Genomic DNA, 19,207 nt, shown 5'->3' with positions numbered 1-19,207 from the left:
CCCAACATGTTCAGAGCACATGTTCAGAGCCCCCTCGGTCACCTTTTACCTTCCATCTTTAATTACGCGCAGTCAAATCCAACATGTTCAAATAGTCTCCGATCAACCTGTAACCTCTCCATTGTGAATGCCGGGGTGTGGAGTGGGCGTCCCACACACACCTGGACAAACCAGTTGGTTATGTACTTGGGCTCAGTTTTAATGACTCATGCATGTTATGAACCCGTTCTAGATTCCACTCCTTTGAGCAAAGTTTTGCAGTCACATTTCTGTGGTTGCTTGTAAATGCTGAGCCGGAGGACACGCTAACAAATATAAACTAGTGAAGCCGTGAATACATTACTATAGCTAGGTGTACATTGGGATTTAATGATTTGCTATAACTTCACACTGATTATTTAAGAATGTCTATGTGTAGATTATAGTTTGCTGATTTAGTATATTATTGAAGCATCTCTGTGTAGATTGGTTGATGATATACTGTATTATTAGAGGATGTCTTGGGGTTGCTTGAGAGAAAGGAAAAATCTTTTGTGAGAGGTGTGAACTTTGGGATGTGGATTCACCAGACAGCCAGGTGCTTGTGCCCACCAGGACCTCCACACCACCAGGACCTTCACACCTGGCCCAGAGAGGGATGGGGGAGCAGCTGCAGAGGCATTGTGGACCCCCTGCAGAGGCCCCTGAGGGGAGACCCCAACAGAGAACGGAGTGATGACATCATGTGTTAAGGGGCGTGGACACAGACAGACAGTTGGCGTAGCCAATGAGCAGATTGACGTCACGGTCTTTCCTGCACAGCTTAGCCAATGGGAAGCGAGGAGCAGGAACTATGAAAAGTAATGTTTACCACAGAGATGGGCTTTTTCTTTGGGATGAGGCCGGAGGCTGCGATCCTTTAGAAGCCCTCAGCTGAGGATTACATTTAGAGTGCGTGATTTACTGTTAGACAGTTAACTGCTTGCCAGTCTGTGGACGCAGTGATTCATGTTCCCTCAGCTGAGAGTTAAACTCCGTATCGGAACGGTTATTAATTTTTGGTAATATTTTTTTTATTATAATTTTACATCTATTTCTTCGAGTCCACCCCAATAATTCTTGAACATAACGAAGGTCTCCGGCTTCTTTTAGGCACTGACCGCTGTTAAATACATTTCCCCCGATCGCCATCTTGATACAGAAAGATCAAACAACAAGCACAATCTTAGTATTAAAAAAAAATAGGATTTAATGTGCAAGTCATTAACTTCACTTTGACACCCTTAAAAAGTTATTTATGCTAGTTCTGCAGCCTGACCTCTAAAACTCATACAATTGATTTTACTTCATAATCACATGAGAATAAAATGACCTACTGTATTCAGAAGCCACCCTGAACACCCTTTGGAACAGTCCACTCTCACCGAGTCAAGTCTTGATTGACAATAGAGAAGCAGCTTAGCAGCATTAACTGGAATCAAGCACATTTAGCACAGTCAATTGTAAAGATCTGTACCAATGCAGTACAGTGATATAAAAAAGGAGGAAAAAAAAGGCACATTGGCCACATTATCATTAATGATCCAATTTCTGAATCAGTCTATACAAAAATATACATACAGTATCTGTGCAGTGAACGGGCTCACTCAGAAATACAACATTGCACTATAAAAACACCCAAAACAACATCCAGACATTTTTCCCACAATAGAGGCCAGATGTTTTGGGGATAAACACTTTTTTTGGACATGCTGTTTTAAAATAAAAAAAATTCTCTTTGCTCAGTCCAGCTACAAGATAATGTCCAACAGCCCCCTGTTGGTTATCTGACTTCCTCAAGGCCGAGACGGACGGTTCGGTTTGGGAATAATCTTCCTCAGGTGAGCAGAAGGCACTTAATTATGGGTGCAGCCGCTGCGCCGAGCAGTGGATCCCAGGCACTGCAGGCCTGGTCCTCACCAGCTCACGGTGCAGCAACTAAGTCCCACTTGGTGTCCACTCTTGAAGGCGATGCTCCCATCTGTGCTTGGTCCACCCGACTGGTTCGGTTCATACTTGTTCATTGTCCAGTGTAGGAGGACCTGCCGGGGTGTGCAGCTCAGGCTGACTGGACTCTCTGTGCCCGAGAGGATCTGAAGGCGATATCGAGGCAAATGTGGGGTTCGTTGTGTGACCGTGCAAGTCGGTCTGTGTGGACTGTGCTGGCTCTGCTGGCTGCACGGTCTGAACTGGCAAGTGTGGAGGTGCAGGCTCATCTGGTGGAGCGGCGGGCGCTGATTCCGCAGGTGTTGTGTGAGGGACCTGCACCGGCGGAGAGGACTGTATGGGGTCCGGTGGTTGTGAGGAGGGTGCGTGTGTTGGCAGGTGTTGAGTGCATGGCTCATTTTGTCTATGTGGCCCGAGGTGCGTGCACTGGGCCGGTGTTTTTGCAAGCTGCCCTGCAGTGGCGTAGTAAGGCAGGAATGGCCTCTCTGACGCACAGGTCCGCATGGCCAGGTATGTGTGCATTAGCAGGTGGGGGAAGCGGGAGGTGAAGTAGGAGACAAACTCATCAGGGATGGAGCCCAGAGTCTCCTGCACCTCAGCAGGCAACTCTCGGTAATGATGTTTCTGTTGAAGGACGACCGAGCGTTAAGTCAGACGGTAAAAACACTTTCTTGTAAAAGCAAAGCATGAGTATACATTCCTACCTTGTTCCTCATTGCGCGCAGCAGGTCTCTGACTGACCCACCCTTATACGAGCGAAATTTCCGCAGATCTGACAAAGAAGAGGAAAAACAGAATGAATCCCTGATCATAATCCAACAAAGAACCAGTAAACGGGAAATCCTGATGATACATTTGTGGGATTTGCTTTTTTTGTGCAAAGTCCACAGAGAACCAGTTAACCTTGTGATACACAGCGGGTGATGATGCCAACAGGAAGGCCGACTCCCTTACTTTACCACCCACTGCAGTCCTACCCGAGGACATATTGTGGAGCAGATTCCTTTACCACAGGGGGCACCAGGAGCTTCTATGTGACACGCGTAAAGCCAGTTTCATACCAGTCTGCAGTGGCACTGTGATATGCTCTCTCCAGTCACCCTTGACAACAGCCCTCCCTCCTCTCTCCAGCTGTCTCACGATTGGTCCGTCCAGCGGTTCCTTTTCTATTCTGTCGCTCACATCCTGCAAGCAACCACAGAAACACCGTCAGTAATATTAATTAATGTAGCAGGCAGCCTTCGGCTGATTAGACAAAGTGTGTTTGAGCAGCTTCTGGTTATTGTTTTCAATGAGTGACAAAGACAAATATTATATGGTTGCTATGTGATTGTAAGGACTTAGTTAACTAAAAGGAAAGCTGTCATACATCCTACATGCACGTGGAGTAGATATTATAAAGAATAAGCTCTTTATCCAATCCAATACACATAACGTGCCATTATTTCCCAAATCGCATTAATACTTTAATGAATGCATGTTTGCATTCATGAAGTATATTAATGATGAATCCACACGCAACATAATTAAAGGATTTATACAACTTTGAATGAAGTAATAGCTTAGTAAACCACCCAATAAGCAGAGATGAGTAAACGCTGACCTGAAAGAACTGCAGCTCCTTCTCCAGGCTCCAGAAGAACGGGTGTTTGAGAACGCTCTCAGCTAAAGGCCTCCGATGAGGCTCCATGCTCAACATCTGCTCTATCAGATCTCTGGCTACTATGTCCTCTGAAATAAAGACACACGGGTATGATTACACGGCATTGTGAAAAACAAGTTGTTTTTTCATTTTGTGCTAGGCCCAATGCTGGTTCTCCTTTGCCTCCACCAAATGACAATTGAGAACAACTATATAGAAAAAGACTTCTCGCTTACTTATGTTGCTCATCTAGAGGCATCCATGTTAAATTGAGAGCAGTCACAGGTTCCTTAACAAACTGTACATTTGTACCTTTTTGCCTCATAATAGCAATCCCCACAGCTGTACTAAACACTCATAGCACCTAAATCATCCACCGCACCATCACTACCTGCCATTACTAATCTACGTTAACCACACTGCTATAGTTATTATCACTATAGTACTCACCGTGTTTGTCGGTCTGCAGGTGGTCGAGGCTGTACGTGCCCAGTAGGATGTTTGCTTGGCGCTGCAGAGACTTGCCAAAGGGGTGGCTTCCCTGAGACACCACGTAGTAGAACACGCAGCCAGCAGAGAAGATGTCGACAGCGCAGGTCTGCAGAGACGAGAGGAGGATGGAGGAGGCCACAATGTGGCATGTAGTGAAACATGCAGCATCAAGTTATGTGTTGGATAATACACGGTATTTAATGCTCCTCTTGGTTCTCACATTCACCCTTTGGACAGTTTTTAAGTGGTTGGTTCTTTCAGAATTGTAACTTTTGGATGATGCTCCGATTGTTTCGCTTCTATGTTTTTTTAATGTTCTTATCGTTAACCAACATTACTTCTAACCACCATGAGAGAGCCGCTGCTTTTCTTCCCGACTCACCGGGTTGTCTTTGCAGTCCTCACTGAGAACCTCGGGGGCGATCCAGCCCTCAGTGCCCGGCACCCCGGACCGTCTGCTGAAGCTGTGGCGGCCCACTGCCAGCTTCTTACACAAGCCGAAGTCTGAGATCATGGCCCGGACCCGACCGTGGGCGTTGGGCATGGACACCAGGATGTTGTGAGGTTTCAGGTCTCTGTGGACTAAAGGAAAAGCATGAAGCCGTCAGTTACTTCAGTGGTGTAAATGTTGTTTGAATACAAAACAGGCCATAATAAGAGTGGATACCTATGTTGAGAGAGTGCAGATGGGCCAGTCCTGACATGGTCTGCTGGAGAAGCATAACTGGCTCCAGTCCACGTTGGTCAAAATCCTTCCTCTCCACATACTAGAGAGATGACCAGTGAGCGAAGTCCAATAATTAGAGCAAGATGTCTAATTTTCTCATTGCTTGAAGATGTTAATGTAAGCGCTTCTTGTAGTTTTTGTGCTCTATGAATAGAGACAAAGAACTCTGGCTATTTCATAATGGCATCATGGCATCACTCTGGCATCATAATGATGCTGCGAGCAAAATGCTTGATACGTGTTGCTAAGGAACAACACAAAGTTAGCTTAACTTCTCCCAGAATGAAGTGCTCGAGTGATCTTTATGCCATCAATTACCTCCTGAAGCGAGGCAGCACACAGCTCGATTGCGATGTACTGGAACTGACGGTCTCTCTCGGTGCAGAAGTAGCGGATGACATTCGGGTGCTCGTCGGACTCCCTGAGCAGCTGGACCTCCCGGTCTGCAAAGCTGAAGCACTCTGGGAGAATCCTCTTCACTGCCACTGCGCGGTTGTCAAACTGACCCCTTGTGGAGAAACGATGGAAATGCAGTGTTGTGATATATAACACATTAAACAAAAGGTAATCATGAATTATTGTTGACTGGATGTTCAGACTTACTTGTACACAATGGTTCCCTCAGCACCATGACCCAAGACCTCTTTGGGGCGGAAAGTTATGTTGCCCACTCTGACAATATTAGAGTCCTCCTCTGAAAAGACAAATACAAAATGTCAGACAATGAAAACGTGGACACATTTTCAAACCGTGTGCATTCAACCCTAATTCCGCAGTCTTTACCTCCGTCTTCGTGCTCATTGGCTGAGCTGCCCAGCTCGGACACAGACAGGTTGGAGTGGTTGGAGGCGCGGGGGGTGACATTGGGGCTGCTGTGGTCCGAGCATGTGTGGGCCACCTCCAGATAGTCGCCGTCGGGGGTCAAGCCCAGGCCCACGTCCGCAGTGGAGAACGGCTGCTGTCGCTGGAGCTGCTCCAACTTCTCCTCCATCTGTCTCTGGAACTCCTGGTGCTGCAGCTGCTGCTGCTTGTGCACACTCTGTGGTGAGAGAGGAGACTATGTCTGAGGCTCTAAGGAAAATAACAGTGTATTCAGCACCTCTCCTGACCTTTCTACATATGGAAGATGTTCTGTCATCACCAGTTCAGTCCACTAGGTGGTGTTGCTTTACTTACTTTGGGGTAGGTAATCACAAAGGCCACCCAGCCAGCCAGGAGGAAAGTGGAGAAGATGATCGTGGCCATGTCTTTGAGCATAGAGTCCACCGGGGCCTCTGGACGCACAGCGCGACCACTGATCCCAGGTTCTTGGATAGATGTTTCAGGCAGAGGAGCAGGGGGCCCATCATCCATACCACTGTCGTTCACCTTCTAGGGGATGGAGGTGAGGAGACGGAGAGAGTGAGAACATCTGCACGGATGTTTTGATATCAGAAAAACAAAATATCTCTTGAGTCACACACACACACCTCCTCAACCTTCTTGTCAGTAGTAGGTGGGATGACGTTGCCTTGACTGCGAGGGAAGCTGTCTGGGAACCTCTCGAGGATCTTGTTGTGAGCTTCAGGAGGCGGCTCATGATGACCTGAACAGCCAGAGTGGTCATAATCAGCAAAATCATTTCACCACTCAGATTTCAGTTGTGATGCGATTTGTAGTTAGCATAAGTATAAAATACAATTCGATGTTATTCATTTCATCATCCAGCAGAGGGCGCTCTCAGTGCACCAGTCAAAGCCCAGTGGACCATTCAAGGTCTTGGACTTGGACCACATGGACTACACGGTCCACATGGACTACACGGTCCACGTGGGCTACACGGTCCACGTGGGCTACACGGTCCACGTGGGCTACACGGTCCACGTGGGCTACACGGTCCACGTGGGCTACACTGTCCACGTGGGCTACACTGTCCACGTGGGCTACACGGTCCACGTGGGCTACACGGTCCACGTGGGCTACACGGTCCACGTGGGCTACACTGTCCACGTGGGCTACACGGTCCACGTGGGCTACACGGTCCACGTGGGCTACACGGTCCACGTGGGCTCCCTCCCTTTCACACAAGTGAAAACAATCCTGCAAAAACTTTGCAACTTTACCAACTTTAAAAAGTTGCAACTCAGGTTCCAGTCTGACGGAACGGATCTGCCCAAATATTTATGTATTGTTTAACCAATAAAGATTGTGCTTGTTTATCTTCCAGAACTCCTACCCCCTAGCCTTCTTAGGTGGTGGTGCTGAAGCCCTGGAGGTCACACTAACTGACGTAGTACCTATGAGGAGCAGGTAGTTCCTCATGAAGTTGATGCGGTTTCGCTCCCGGAGCGCAGCGTTGAACTTGACACTTGGAGTGATGACACACTCCTTGTCCTCATCGGTCTCCTGGCTGTCAGGACCCTCCAGCATGGGGAAGGTGCTGCCACGAGGCTGCACACACACACACACACACACACACACACACACACACACACAAATTTCCAATCAAATACTTCACATGATTACATAAGAAAGGTTGTGGGGCAAAGTGACTTAAGCTGGGGCAAGCTAACACACAACTGGAACTGGGTGTCTTCATACAACCTCACCTCCATACCTGGAAGCCAGTAACCAACAATTAAGACTGCTTGGAGATTTTAATGATACATTTACATATTTCATGTTCATGTCTCACTGATCAGGATTGCGTTTTGGCTAAATGAACAAATATACCCAGCATGTATAATAATATACTAATATACAGCACACGTTAAGGGTCACTCACCACCACAGTGACTCCGTCGTGCACCAGGGAGGGAGACGCATAGAGACTGGTGGAGTATTTACCCACGTACAAAGTGGCCCTGAAGAAGAAGGAGAGCAGTCAAAACCAATGCAGTGCCCATTTCATGCTCAACAGAAGTGAGAGAACATCTGGAGGGTATTTACAGGTGGAGGAGAAGAGTTCTCCAGCTCGTCTTAACCACTGAGAGTCCTGCTCGTTCTTTCCAGCAGAAGCAGGTGTGAGCACAATAAATACAAATTAAAGCGGCTGCAGTGTGAACCCGAAGCTGAAACCAGGCCCAACAACACACACTTGCTAGATACAACATTTTTGGATATCCCAACATTAAGCAATTGCACATTTTACAAAAGAACATTTGATTGAGTTATTTCACTTTGACAATGAAGGTTCCAACATGTTTAAGAAGAGTAACAAAGAAGTAACCATGGCAGGACTCATTACTCAGTCTGCTTACATGAACTTGTTCTTGGGCTTATTCTCTTTGGGAAATGGGTATTTCCACTGTGTGATGCGGCCAACCTCTCCCGACATGAACGTGAGGTAGCGCAGCGTTTCCACGGCTACGTTCGTGTGGGGAACTTTGCGCAGACCCTCGCGCTGCCAGATGTACATGGCCACCACCGGAGAGTTGTAGTTCTGCACCCACTGAACGTCTCCCGAGTCGCTGTCCACGGTCACCACGAGGCCGTCCCCGTTGGACACGAAATGAGCCACCTCTGTGGGGCAGAGCGGCCGTGATTAGTCCGTCAGGAAGTGAATATAAAAAGAGCCGCGACGCCCGAGAGACTTACTGTATTTGGTTTCGTCATCGGGGAGGGTGGAGGCGTAGTCAAAATAGGTGGCATTCCAGCGCAACTCTCTGCTCTTGGTGTCATACATGGTGATGGTGTACTCTAACAGGGAGATGAACACAGGACTCGTCTTGGCTTTGCTTCCATACACAAAATCCAGGCTTTGAGTATCAATTGTTGGGTGTAAATACAAAGCGGTTGAATTTCCTTGGTTTAATAAAATAAAACGCACTGAAACAAAATCCTAGTGACAAAGTTTCAAAGCTTTACACCAAGTTACGGAGACATTTATACCAAGTATTCAATCTGCAGGACTCGGATGCTCTCAGCTCCATTACCAGGGATAGGTGAGGGGGGGTTGGTGAGCTTGAGGTGAGGGGGGGTTGGGATGGTCGAGGTGAGTATGCAGAGCAGCAGAGAGGGTAAATAAGGGTTTGTCCAAAACCAATAGGCCTGTTAGCCACATTAAAAACAACTAAACTAAACGGCTTCAATGATAATCTGCTAGAGGAAAACAAATAGCTAAAGTTGAGCTGTGTTTTCTTACCTGTGCGTCCCAGGTAGAGGAGAGATGAAGAGGGACACAGCATCTCAGCAAAGGAAGAAGTCAGAGTCTGCTGCTTCTCACCAGTCAGCAGGTCCACCACATACCACAAGTCCTGCTTCTTACCTGTACACGAGCACATTCAGACGCAATTAATTACATGATTACAACATTCAGATATTTCAGTTTCATGTTTAGTAACTACTTCCCTTATTACATTTAATATTTACTCAGAGTATGCCACTGACAGACGGTCTGTAGTTAATGACATTCTGTCTACACATTGTTATTTTATCAACCCTCCTTTTATCTACGCTGTAAATGTGACACATATTGCATGTCTGTTCACCCTGGAAGAGGCTTGATCTATCTGCCTATTGTCCAAATAAAGGGTCAAATTATAAAAGTTTCAAACACTCCAAATTGACCAAAAGTTGCACCTGTGCAAGTCCAGACAAGCAGAATGACATGCAGCCTATTAACGATGATGGTGTCACCACAGTCATTAAATGACTAACCCATCATGGCCTCTCGCCCGTCCCTGTCAATAAATAATACTAATTATCTTTCTTCAATCAGCAGCTTCGGTTGAAAGAAAACAAAAGCTTCACTGATCATGTCTGTGGGAGGATAACGCCAACAACAGGTGAGCTGGCTGAGTGGAACCGAAAAGAAGCGCTCATTTAGGTGAGGGGACAGAGACCGCACACAATTATGAATAATAAAACTACAGAATGATGCGTCGAATCAAAAGACGCACTACAATTGCCATTTGAGAATCAGCCGTACCCATGTAGAGGACCCCGTCAGAGCTGCGACACGGAGACGCTTGGACCAACTCGGGGATCGTGAACGGTAATTTCTGTTTGATCAAAAATGAAGGAATGCACATTAGAGAGGAATAACATGCGACACCATTCATGCACCACCACAGTCGCAACTTCAGAATGAGGACGCATTACTTTCAGCGTGACTTGTACACACGCGTGTGGTGAGAGGACGCAGTCTTCTGTAGAATATGGAAGTGATCGCTGCACAACAGAGGGAGATTATAGTGTGTGATACAATGTGCTTCCTCTTACTGTGAGGCCTTCCTTGTTCTTTCCTCCCAGAGAGTACAGGCTGCCATCGTTGGGGTCGGGCAGAAAGGCCGGTCTGGAGTAAAGATTGAAGAAGATGCATCACATCTCGAGAGCAGCAACAGGGAGTGACACATCAGACGAGCTCAACGGGTTACCAGAACCACTCGCATTGATCATCTTTTGTTCTAAACGGGTGCAGTACAGACTCAAGAGATACGTACTCTGCCACATGTGTGGGGACCTGAAGAACTGGATCTGTGAGCAGAGACAAGGAGACAAGAAACGAGTCAAGACTGACAGGAATATCAACAACAGAGACGAGAAGCTGTGGAGGAAGAGAACGATCGCAGCGTCGGTGACAAACAAGAGAACAAAGTGTCATCGGATCATCTGGTGAAAACATGGAACGCAGACCGACCGCCGTGTCTGCCAACAGCTTTCATAGCAGCCTGTAACGTTTATTTAATGAGCTCATATCCTCTAAAAGGTTCTACAACATATTAACCTGCCTCCATCCAACAGACCGATTAAAGCCGCGGGTTTAAGCCAGGAATACTTTTCACACAGAGGGGCTTTTTATTTGTCACACAAATTCCGGGAATATTCAAAGTTGGAAACTTTCCACGGGAATTAACGGGAAATTTTGGGGTAATTTAACTGTATTTACCTTGTCATAAGCAGACAAGGATGAACACATTTATAATACAACTTTTAAAAATGAAAAAGGTGTATTCCCTATGATCACCCCCAGTGTTTTCCCCTGAATCCTTTCAGGTCTAAATGTTTTCTTCCTGGACCTCATCAACGTCCTCCTCACTGCTGTAACAAGTTAGTCTACTGTGTACAAATAAACTTGGTATTAAAATGAACATGGCTTCAGTTTACCAAGTAATCAATATGCTATATGACAAATAGCGTTGGGAAAGTTCACTTTCTACATGAACTAGTTCAGTTCATAGTTCACACATTTTAAAATGAACTAGTTCAGTTCATAGTTCATAATTCAACATTTTGAACTAAGTTCACAGCTTCAAAAAATGAACTAGTTCAGTTCATAGTTCATAATTCAACATTTTGAACTAAGTTCACAGCTTCAAAAATTTTTTTCAATAGAATTGAATTTTCAGTCTGCAATACCGCTCTTGGCCTCTACGCCACTCGGCGCTCTCACACTTGCCAGACAAAGGGCTGAAACGTTCAGACAACACTGATGACAAAGACGTTCAAAAACAACACAACGTTTTATGTTTATGTTTCTGTCAGACAATGTTCCCAACCAGCTGCCTTCAGGGTCCAGCTGAGCTCGGCTGGAGCCTAAAAAGGCAAAATTCCCCAAATTTCCGAGACAAAATTCCCGAGGAAACTTTCCGAAAATTTACCAGAAACTTTCCGGCCCTTTGCAACCTTACTGGTGTGTAAAGGCTCTTACTCTAGTACAGTTAAAAATATATATAATGTTCACTTTTCTCACCGAGATGCCTCCCAAGAGGCCCATTTACTAGTTTCATACATTTTACATTTATTAATGCCGACCATTTACCAAAGTATCCAATAATTTTATTCAGAATGTAATCCGTCAACGTTATATTACTGTTGTGTTGTAGACTAAGATTATGACAATTTAAAGTCACAGCAAGTTGATATTGATAAATACAAAAGAAAGTATTATTATCCATAATAAGATATAGTATATTTATATAATAGATGATAAACAGTCGGCAATGTGGTTGGTTAATAGTGCGAGGCCCTAAACTCCATTGTTACTAGACAAACACACACCTCCCTACAGTGTGAACATACAGGGCGTAGACCAGATGGTGCGGAGGTGCCTGGAGGGGTCAACTGCAGCAGGGGAAGGCGTAGGATTACCTGAAGGTGGTCATCGGCTCTTCTGCTCAGGAAGCTTCAGCATGTGTGTTGTGTAATTGCAGAAGTTTTTTAATGGAAATAAGATAACCTGCGTTGGATAAAATACAAATGCATGTTTGGGGGGCGGGCAAGCAAACAGTGAGAGGACGCACTCTTGGTCCGAGGAAAAGATTTCCACTTCTCCCTCATGCTGTGCGTGTACCTGCACAACAACAGGTGTGTGCCGAGTCTGGTACAGAACTGGTCGAATTTATATTCAACAGCTCCTCCAGAAACAGATGGTGCGGAGGAAGCAGCCACTAGCTCTGATTATTAATGACTTGGGTATTAGGTGGACCTAACCAGGACCGGTGGCTTCAAACCACAGTAGTTTTAATATCTCGTAAAGTCTTAAATAAATGAGCCAATATAGCTCTCTGTGAAAGTCTTAAATTGTCATACTATGTCTCTTGTTCTAAGCAAGATAAATGACTTAAAACAGTAAATGTCTCCAGTAACCAATCAGTGCATCTTCTCTAATGGGATTCCCAGGTGTATAGAGCGTGCATTAACATGGTAACCATAGTGCATGCTGTGTGTGCAGGTGAAACTACAGCAAAGTCGCTTACCCTGGCCCCCTCTGACCTTGATTACAGGCTATTTCTGCCCCCGCCTGTTAATAATTACCCCGTGTTCATGCCCAACAGAACATCCAACTGCATTTCTTTAGCTTAATCCCAGAAAACATTTCCAAAAGCCTTTTCAGTGTTTTCTTGACCAAATGAATAACAATTATTTTTTACAATTGGGAGTAGTAATGCATTCATATATTTAGTTTAGTTACCTTTGTGTTCACATTAAGATCACAGAAAAACACAAAATCGACAAATTAGGATGGCAATAAAAGAACAAAAACAAGTGGCAGAGCTTTGATAGATCAAGGTCTCACACGTGGTCCTCACTTAGTTCAAATATGTTGATAATTAAATTAATTTTTGTTGTGTTCTACTATTTTCTCACACTGGGATCACGTTGTTTTCCCTGTGGCAACAGGAGCACCGCGTCTTGAGAGGGATGCATTCAGAACAAACAGGTTCCACTCTTGTCCCATCTCCTCACCTTCCTTCAGAGTCCACTTGATAGAGCCGGATTTCTTGCTGACGGCGTGCAGGTTTCCATCCAGAGTGGACACGAAGAGCAGGCTTTCAGGGAGGGACACTGTGCTGGCGCTGCAAAGCCCCTACAGAAACCACACAAAGATGGAGACGATGTCCTCAAGCAAACATGCAGGTGAGACAAAGTCACAACGTATCAAACTCAGACATCATCATGCATGCTCCCACTTAAGTTCACAGGTCAGGTCCAAATGGGAGCCCCTGCATTGAGGGTGTGAATAATGACTCCAACCACTAATCACTCAACATTACTTATCCTCACACACACCTGGACCAAACATAAGTGATTAAATTACAGCATCCTAATGTTAAATTATTCATACGCTAATATGAAGAAAGGTGGTCCGTTGTCTGACCATCGTTACAGCGTGGGGCCCGTTTTCCTCATCGCCGCGGTACAGTTAGCATGTTGCTGGACGCGGTTGGGTTGGGTTGACCCAGGGAGTGTGGCAGCTTGATCTGCTCTACAAATCAATGAACTTCAAAACAATGACAACTGAAGAGCACACCAGGAGGGGGCTGCCAGAGAGGTAACTGAGGGCACGTTGCCGAGGGTCCAAAGTAACAGTCGGGGTAAACAAACTGGACTTGAGCGTGTGTGCACGTTCTTCACCACCCAGCATACCGCAAACGCATCTTTTTCCCATAGTTTAACAATCAACCGAGCTTTAGCTTCTCTCTGCACAGATGACTCGTGGGCTGACGGGCCATATGGAACTCTGACCACCACCGTTTTCTCCCACTCAGAAACACTTGAAGGGGCTCATTGCACGATGAGAGTAGACATGGTGGCAAAAGGCAATACGATGACAAAGAGAAAGGAAAACAGATGCAACAAATCCAGTGAAAACAACTGAACCAATAACCAGCAGCCCGGCCTCATGACTTGGCTTATGCCAGAGTTAACCGCGCTCCACTCGCCCACGATGGAATAACCAAGCCGTGGGCGTCTTGTGGTGTTTGGCACCAGTGGAGGAAGACGTCCAGTGGGGGTGTTGGAGAGCTAGGACCCGAAGAGGCTGCGTGAACCTGACGAGTCTTTGTACACATTTGGGCATTTCCGTCTTTTTACGAATGCCGACATGGCAAATAACTTCCCAGGCACACTTTTAAAATGTGTTTATTATATTGACTCGTTACATGTTTATCATCACTCTTCAGTTATCAGGGTCCGACTGGGAATGCCACTTAACCTGCCATCGTCACCACAGGAGTCAATGCTACTGAACCACATCCCTGACTAACCCCCTTTAACGGCTCTCTGAGGGCAGAGATAATAGCTGATCAATAAGATATGGTGGGGTTGGATTGCTTTGAAGTCTGACAAACAAACCACCAGAGCCAGTAAGTCAGAACTGAGTAGTAGGAGTTGTGGTATGGAGGAAATGAAACCAACAGGTTGTTCCCCTTGGCCACAGCTCGCATTTCCTCACAACAAAGAATGACCAGTGCGTGATAATCACTTTCTCCATGTGCATTATTCAGCTTATTCCTCAATTATAACTGGAACAAAACAGAACGCACGGCCAAAACAACCCCATCAACTGAAAGTTCTGCGTTCTCTGCAGAAAGAAACTGGGACCTCCCGCACATTGGACTGCTGATCGCCGGCTGTAGTCTCACATCCTATACAAGCATGCGTGTCAATATTGTGCACCTGTGACTGTTCCCACTGAGCATCACACGACTGTCATAACCAACTTGTTGTTGGGCCCCCTGTGATCTCTATCAGGGTTCTCGGTTTCGCAAGCAAATAGCATCTTAACATCTGTTTAGCCCTCTCGTTTTGGACCGTTGAATCTTCTACAGCGTTGGGCTTCGGGAGGATCGGGTTTACAGTGTCTGGAGGAGAGTTATAAAGCTTCACTTCCTCACTCTGAGTGACACTTGTTTTGAGTTACATATTACTACAGAACCTGGCGAAACCGACGTCTCGGCCGGTTCTGACGTCTTCATTTTCTCCTCAATGACCCAGGAACGGCTTAAAGGACACCGGCTACACTGCACATGATGTCCCCGTTAGCGGACTGGAGCGTCACTGTGCTTCACAGACCAGACCGAACACAGGACACGCTGTAATTGACAGCTTTCCCACAAGCCATTAAGTAGCACACCTACATTGTGACCTCTCATCTAGTTAAGATGGTGAAGTGTTACATCGCCAAGCAATAGTTTGAGGTTTTAAACCAGAGCACCTGGTCAAAAGCTGCAAAAATGCAATCACTCATTTTAGAAGACACAGTAAGAGTCCGACAGACAGAGGGCCTCTTTATGGGAGAAAGACTGGACACATGTAGGAGACGCGGTGGGAGGGGATACCTCAAGGAGGCAGCCATCTATGTTAGCTTATGTTCATCATTACAAATTAGTTGATTTGTGGTCAACTTCTTCTGAAAAAACCCACAAGAGGCAAACAAGTGTACAGCCCCCAGTGTCATCCCACCACAGCTGCCCTGCTGTGAGGGGAAACAAGGAGGCTTTCTGAGTGTCACCTTTAGGATGCAGCAAACTCATACGAGTCAGAAAGTGACGTTGGGCGGCAGCTTACAGCCCGTTTTAAAAGGTCTGTGCCGGACACTAACAGATAGACGGCATTAATAGCCTCCACAAGCAACAGTTGTGCGGCTGAACAAAGATGTTCTTGTATCCTCTGAAAGAGACAAACGGGGAATGTAATGAGTCCGTTTTCAGATCAGCAGTAGCAAGGAAACGTGAATACACATAACATCGGTATACGATGTGCTGTAAAGGATCACTTGTGTAGGAGGCTTCTGTGAAATGTTTTTTTAATCAAGGAAACAATCGATTGGTAATTGGTATGTGACATTTAAATGAGTTTATGGAGTTAATAAGGACTTCACTAAATGTCTGTTTTTCTGTTGCAAAGTTGAACACTCCTCCCACAAACGTGTCTGCAGCAATGAGGAGTCCGTTTGCAGCTTGCAGAGCAAAACCAACACAGGAACCAAGAAATACTCATCTCTCATTATCTCTTTTAATTATCTTGGTGGGTGCAGCGCAAAAACAAAACACAGGCATACATTTTGAAAGCCAATTAAGAAACCCCTTTGTGTACATGGAGGGAGAGGCAGCATTAACAACCGGATGATCCAACAGTCATCCATGAAAGTACTTAGAGGTTCAGGTTTCCCTTCGGCTGTTTAAAGATGACACAGGCTTGGGGGTGTTTGATTTCCTTCACAGTCGCAGGAGAGTCGATTTATACTAGAATGAGGAGATATGCCTCGGGGAGCCGACTGTTCAAAAGTCATTGTGTAGATTATAGTGGAGATCACTTTTCAGCAACCCTCTTTGTCAACACAGCCCATCATCTGCAGCGGGGACGGATGTCATGCGTCGGTCCTCGTTCCGGCCGATCTACCGTTGTGATAATATGGCGTAAGAGCACAACTTCAGTAAATCAACCTCTCTTTGGCAAAAAGTAAAGAATACCGTCATCGTGGGAGACACTGCAGCTGAAAGACATATCGCGGTCTAAAAATGAATGTGTGTGAAGAAGCATTAAAAAATAAAAACTGAAACATTGAGCTACATTTTAGACACAAAGGCACCTCCTTTCATTTGTATCTCTTCTCACACACACACACACCTATCTATAGATAGCCACCATCATTTGTCACCCTTACTACACAGCCAGACTGCATATCAGGCTAAGAAGAACCTGAGACGTGATAGGGGATTATAAGACTTATTTAAGCTGCTTCTTAGCCCAAGTGGGCTACTAGCTTGGTAGCTAAGGTCTCTGGTTTAGTTTCAGCTAGCTAGCTGTCTTTTGTGCCAGCTACAAAGACCATGGATCCCGTTCTCTTTCCTTCAGAAAGAATCCAACTTGATAACAATATATCACTACCGTTACTTTACAAACACAACATCTGTGAACCACATCACATCGCATTGCATTTTGATCCGAAGAGAGGCAAGTTATATGGTTATGTTGTATTGGCTTGGCGCAGGATTTAATTCACCGAACCACAAAGCATCATAATCATCATGCACAACAATGTGCTTTGTCGTGGAGCTTTTTAAATTAGAGATTACAGATGAATTACACACACACACACACTTAACTGAAGGGGAAGGCTTTCATGAAGTCATAAAGCACCCTTCAAACTGTACCTCAGTACATGCACGTGAGTTTTCTTGCATTTAGCTCCTGTTGTTTACTTGTTGTTTTGGAGTGTCTGTCTCAAGTATTTGTGTCTACATCTATTTGCGAAGCCCAATGTCACCAAGCCGTCCACTCATCTGCCTGGTTTGCCACCTTTGCACCACGCAGGGCCCAAAGCGCTGACTGCTGGCTGTAAGGTCACTGCTGATGTGCAAGCAGTACTTGTGTTCAATCTTGTGAAAAGATAAGGAGTGTAAACATGCAAGTATTAGCATATCACCAAGCCGTAACCACATCAACACACCGCCCAGCTTTATGTCTCAACAGGGATATTTGTGTTAAATGTACTGGTTTGCCAATAAGATTTTGAAATGAAAATAGACCTATATTAAAAAAAAATACACATATACCTAAAACACAGCAAATTCTCATTGAACCCTCATAGAGAGATCTTATGTTAACATTCACGATAAAGTGTCTAATGATGGAGAGCTAATGAGAAATGCTCTGACGTGCATCACACAAGTGGTTCAAGTTCACTTTAGGGATTTCTTTTATTTTTTTTGGATGGTGCTTTTAGCCATCAAGCTAGCTTTGATGTTAGCTCGCTTGCATCACATGCAGACACCGAGACGTGCCTCCGGGTTCACTGAAGGACACACATTCCGGGCAGAATGAGTGAAAACCTGCCTGACGCGGAGGGGAACGTGCAGCTCTGAGCTAATGTCACCCAACTTCTAGCTAGCGTACCCGGTTAGCCCCTCTTACCGTGCGTGGGAGACCGGCGCAGCAAAGCAGCGCCGAGATGCACCACAACAGGGCCCGGCTGCTCGCGGTCCAGTCCATGGTCCCTGGTCTCACACCGGGGTAGTCAGCTGGTCCTGGCGGCCGTCGACTACATAGAAAAACGGGTTCTGGCTGACGACCAGGTGTTCGGAGGCGATACTTGAATGTAGGCTGTAACGTGAGCGCCAGCTGCGGAGGACGCGACGCCGGATCCGCTTCTTCCTGAAATGAGAAGCGTGGGGGCTGGACTTCGGGATAGATATCCACCCGAGTGGAGGAGGGGACACGTCGGGTTGGCGTGAGCCAATGAGAGAAGACCTGGAGGACCCGGATGTGCTATAAATTAGATCCGGGGGACATTTTCTGCGGATAGCCGCCCCTGGAGAGCACGCGTCCGCCAGCCCGACCGGTCACACTGGATCCAGGCGCGTGTGACATGGCGAGGAAAAGCTTATTCACGTTTATAGTTTTACATATTTATGATGAAACATGACGTAAGTCTGCAGAAAGAATTGCTCCCGATTTGTTGGCGTTATGGTGCCTTTTGGAGCGGCGACTAGGCCGCATCGGCGTGGAAATACGGTAAAATAGATATGTTTCACCACGATGGAATGGTAAATATGATGAGATGTGTTTCTATAACTTCCAACGGGCTGTTCTTTGATCAGGGCCGGGGATGAAGCCGTTCCTGAGGCGCGTGTCCGGCCGCACGTGGCGTGCTTTCCGGAGGCCCTCGTGGCTCCGCTACGGTGAGTGTTTCTACCTCCGCGTTGGGTTCATGAATGATGATTTACGTGCGTTAGACTGACATGAAAATGAAGTCAACCTACTTGATCTGACTTGAACCACGAACGCCAGTCGCGTGCGTGTGTGCGCGCGCGTGTGTGTGTGTACAATCTAATTTCACTCTGATCTCTTCTGTGCAGCAGAATGCGGTTCGGTGGTGAATCTCTGCGATGGCCACGTGGTGAGTAACTTGAGTTATTAGAGCGGGTTGAAACCGTTATGAATGATGATCATCATGCGTTAGACTTCTGATTTAATGACGACACTCTTTGATCTGACCTAACCCACAACGTTATTTAATGGACGGTGTCCATAACCGAGCTCACTAAAAGTTGTTTTCTTCCGCAGCTTTCTGACTCAAGAAATGGACCCTCGGCACCGGGACTCCAGGAATGAAGAATATGTTGACCTGTTTTGAATAAAATATTTGTCAACAAGCTCATTCGTGCCATTTT

At 46.1% G+C, this 19,207-nt stretch overlaps 1 protein-coding gene and 1 long non-coding RNA gene across 3 annotated transcripts; one reads left to right on the top strand and one right to left on the bottom strand.

Moving 5' to 3' along the window:
* Positions 1–1,204: 1,204 nt before the first annotated feature.
* Positions 1,205–18,189, bottom strand: LOC117734683 (serine/threonine-protein kinase/endoribonuclease IRE1-like). Its single transcript, XM_034538919.1, has 22 exons — positions 17,949–18,189; positions 12,996–13,116; positions 10,250–10,283; positions 10,029–10,101; positions 9,736–9,808; positions 8,950–9,072; positions 8,403–8,504; positions 8,066–8,327; positions 7,591–7,669; positions 7,103–7,256; positions 6,296–6,411; positions 6,003–6,197; positions 5,610–5,865; positions 5,430–5,520; positions 5,145–5,334; positions 4,767–4,866; positions 4,482–4,681; positions 4,058–4,205; positions 3,569–3,696; positions 3,027–3,150; positions 2,670–2,737; positions 1,205–2,589 (listed from the first exon to the last, which is right to left on the bottom strand). The coding sequence occupies exons 1-22, from the start codon at positions 18,024–18,026 to the stop codon at positions 2,029–2,031; spliced, it is 3,276 nt and encodes a 1,091-aa protein (XP_034394810.1). The 5' UTR covers positions 18,027–18,189; the 3' UTR covers positions 1,205–2,028.
* A 138-nt stretch (positions 18,190–18,327) lies between these two features.
* LOC117734911 lies at positions 18,328–19,194 on the top strand. Of its 2 annotated transcripts, none has more exons than XR_004609838.1 (4): positions 18,328–18,548; positions 18,635–18,715; positions 18,896–18,933; positions 19,101–19,194. It is a non-coding gene; the product is annotated as an uncharacterized LOC117734911 (long non-coding RNA). The 2 variants fall into 2 exon arrangements; XR_004609837.1 differs by having other exon boundaries at positions 18,893–18,933.
* Positions 19,195–19,207: the final 13 nt, after the last annotated feature.

Source organism: Cyclopterus lumpus, chromosome 8 (genome assembly GCF_009769545.1).
Source record: "Cyclopterus lumpus isolate fCycLum1 chromosome 8, fCycLum1.pri, whole genome shotgun sequence".
NCBI lineage: Eukaryota > Metazoa > Chordata > Actinopteri > Perciformes > Cyclopteridae > Cyclopterus > Cyclopterus lumpus.
The sequence above is the reverse complement of the archived record's forward strand: the minus strand, read 5'-3'. Positions and strand labels throughout refer to the sequence as shown.

Excerpts from the sequence above, each read along its gene's own strand:
- LOC117734683 (XM_034538919.1), bottom strand. The coding sequence starts at position 18,026 with ATGGACTGGACCGCGAGCAGCCGGGCCCTGTTGTGGTGCATCTCGGCG. Across the intron at positions 8,328-8,402 it reads CGATGACGAAACCAAATACA|AGGTGGCTCATTTCGTGTCC; the intron begins GTAAGTCTCTCG and ends TCTGCCCCACAG. Across the intron at positions 4,682-4,766 it reads TCTGCACTCTCTCAACATAG|TCCACAGAGACCTGAAACCT; the intron begins GTATCCACTCTT and ends CTTTTCCTTTAG.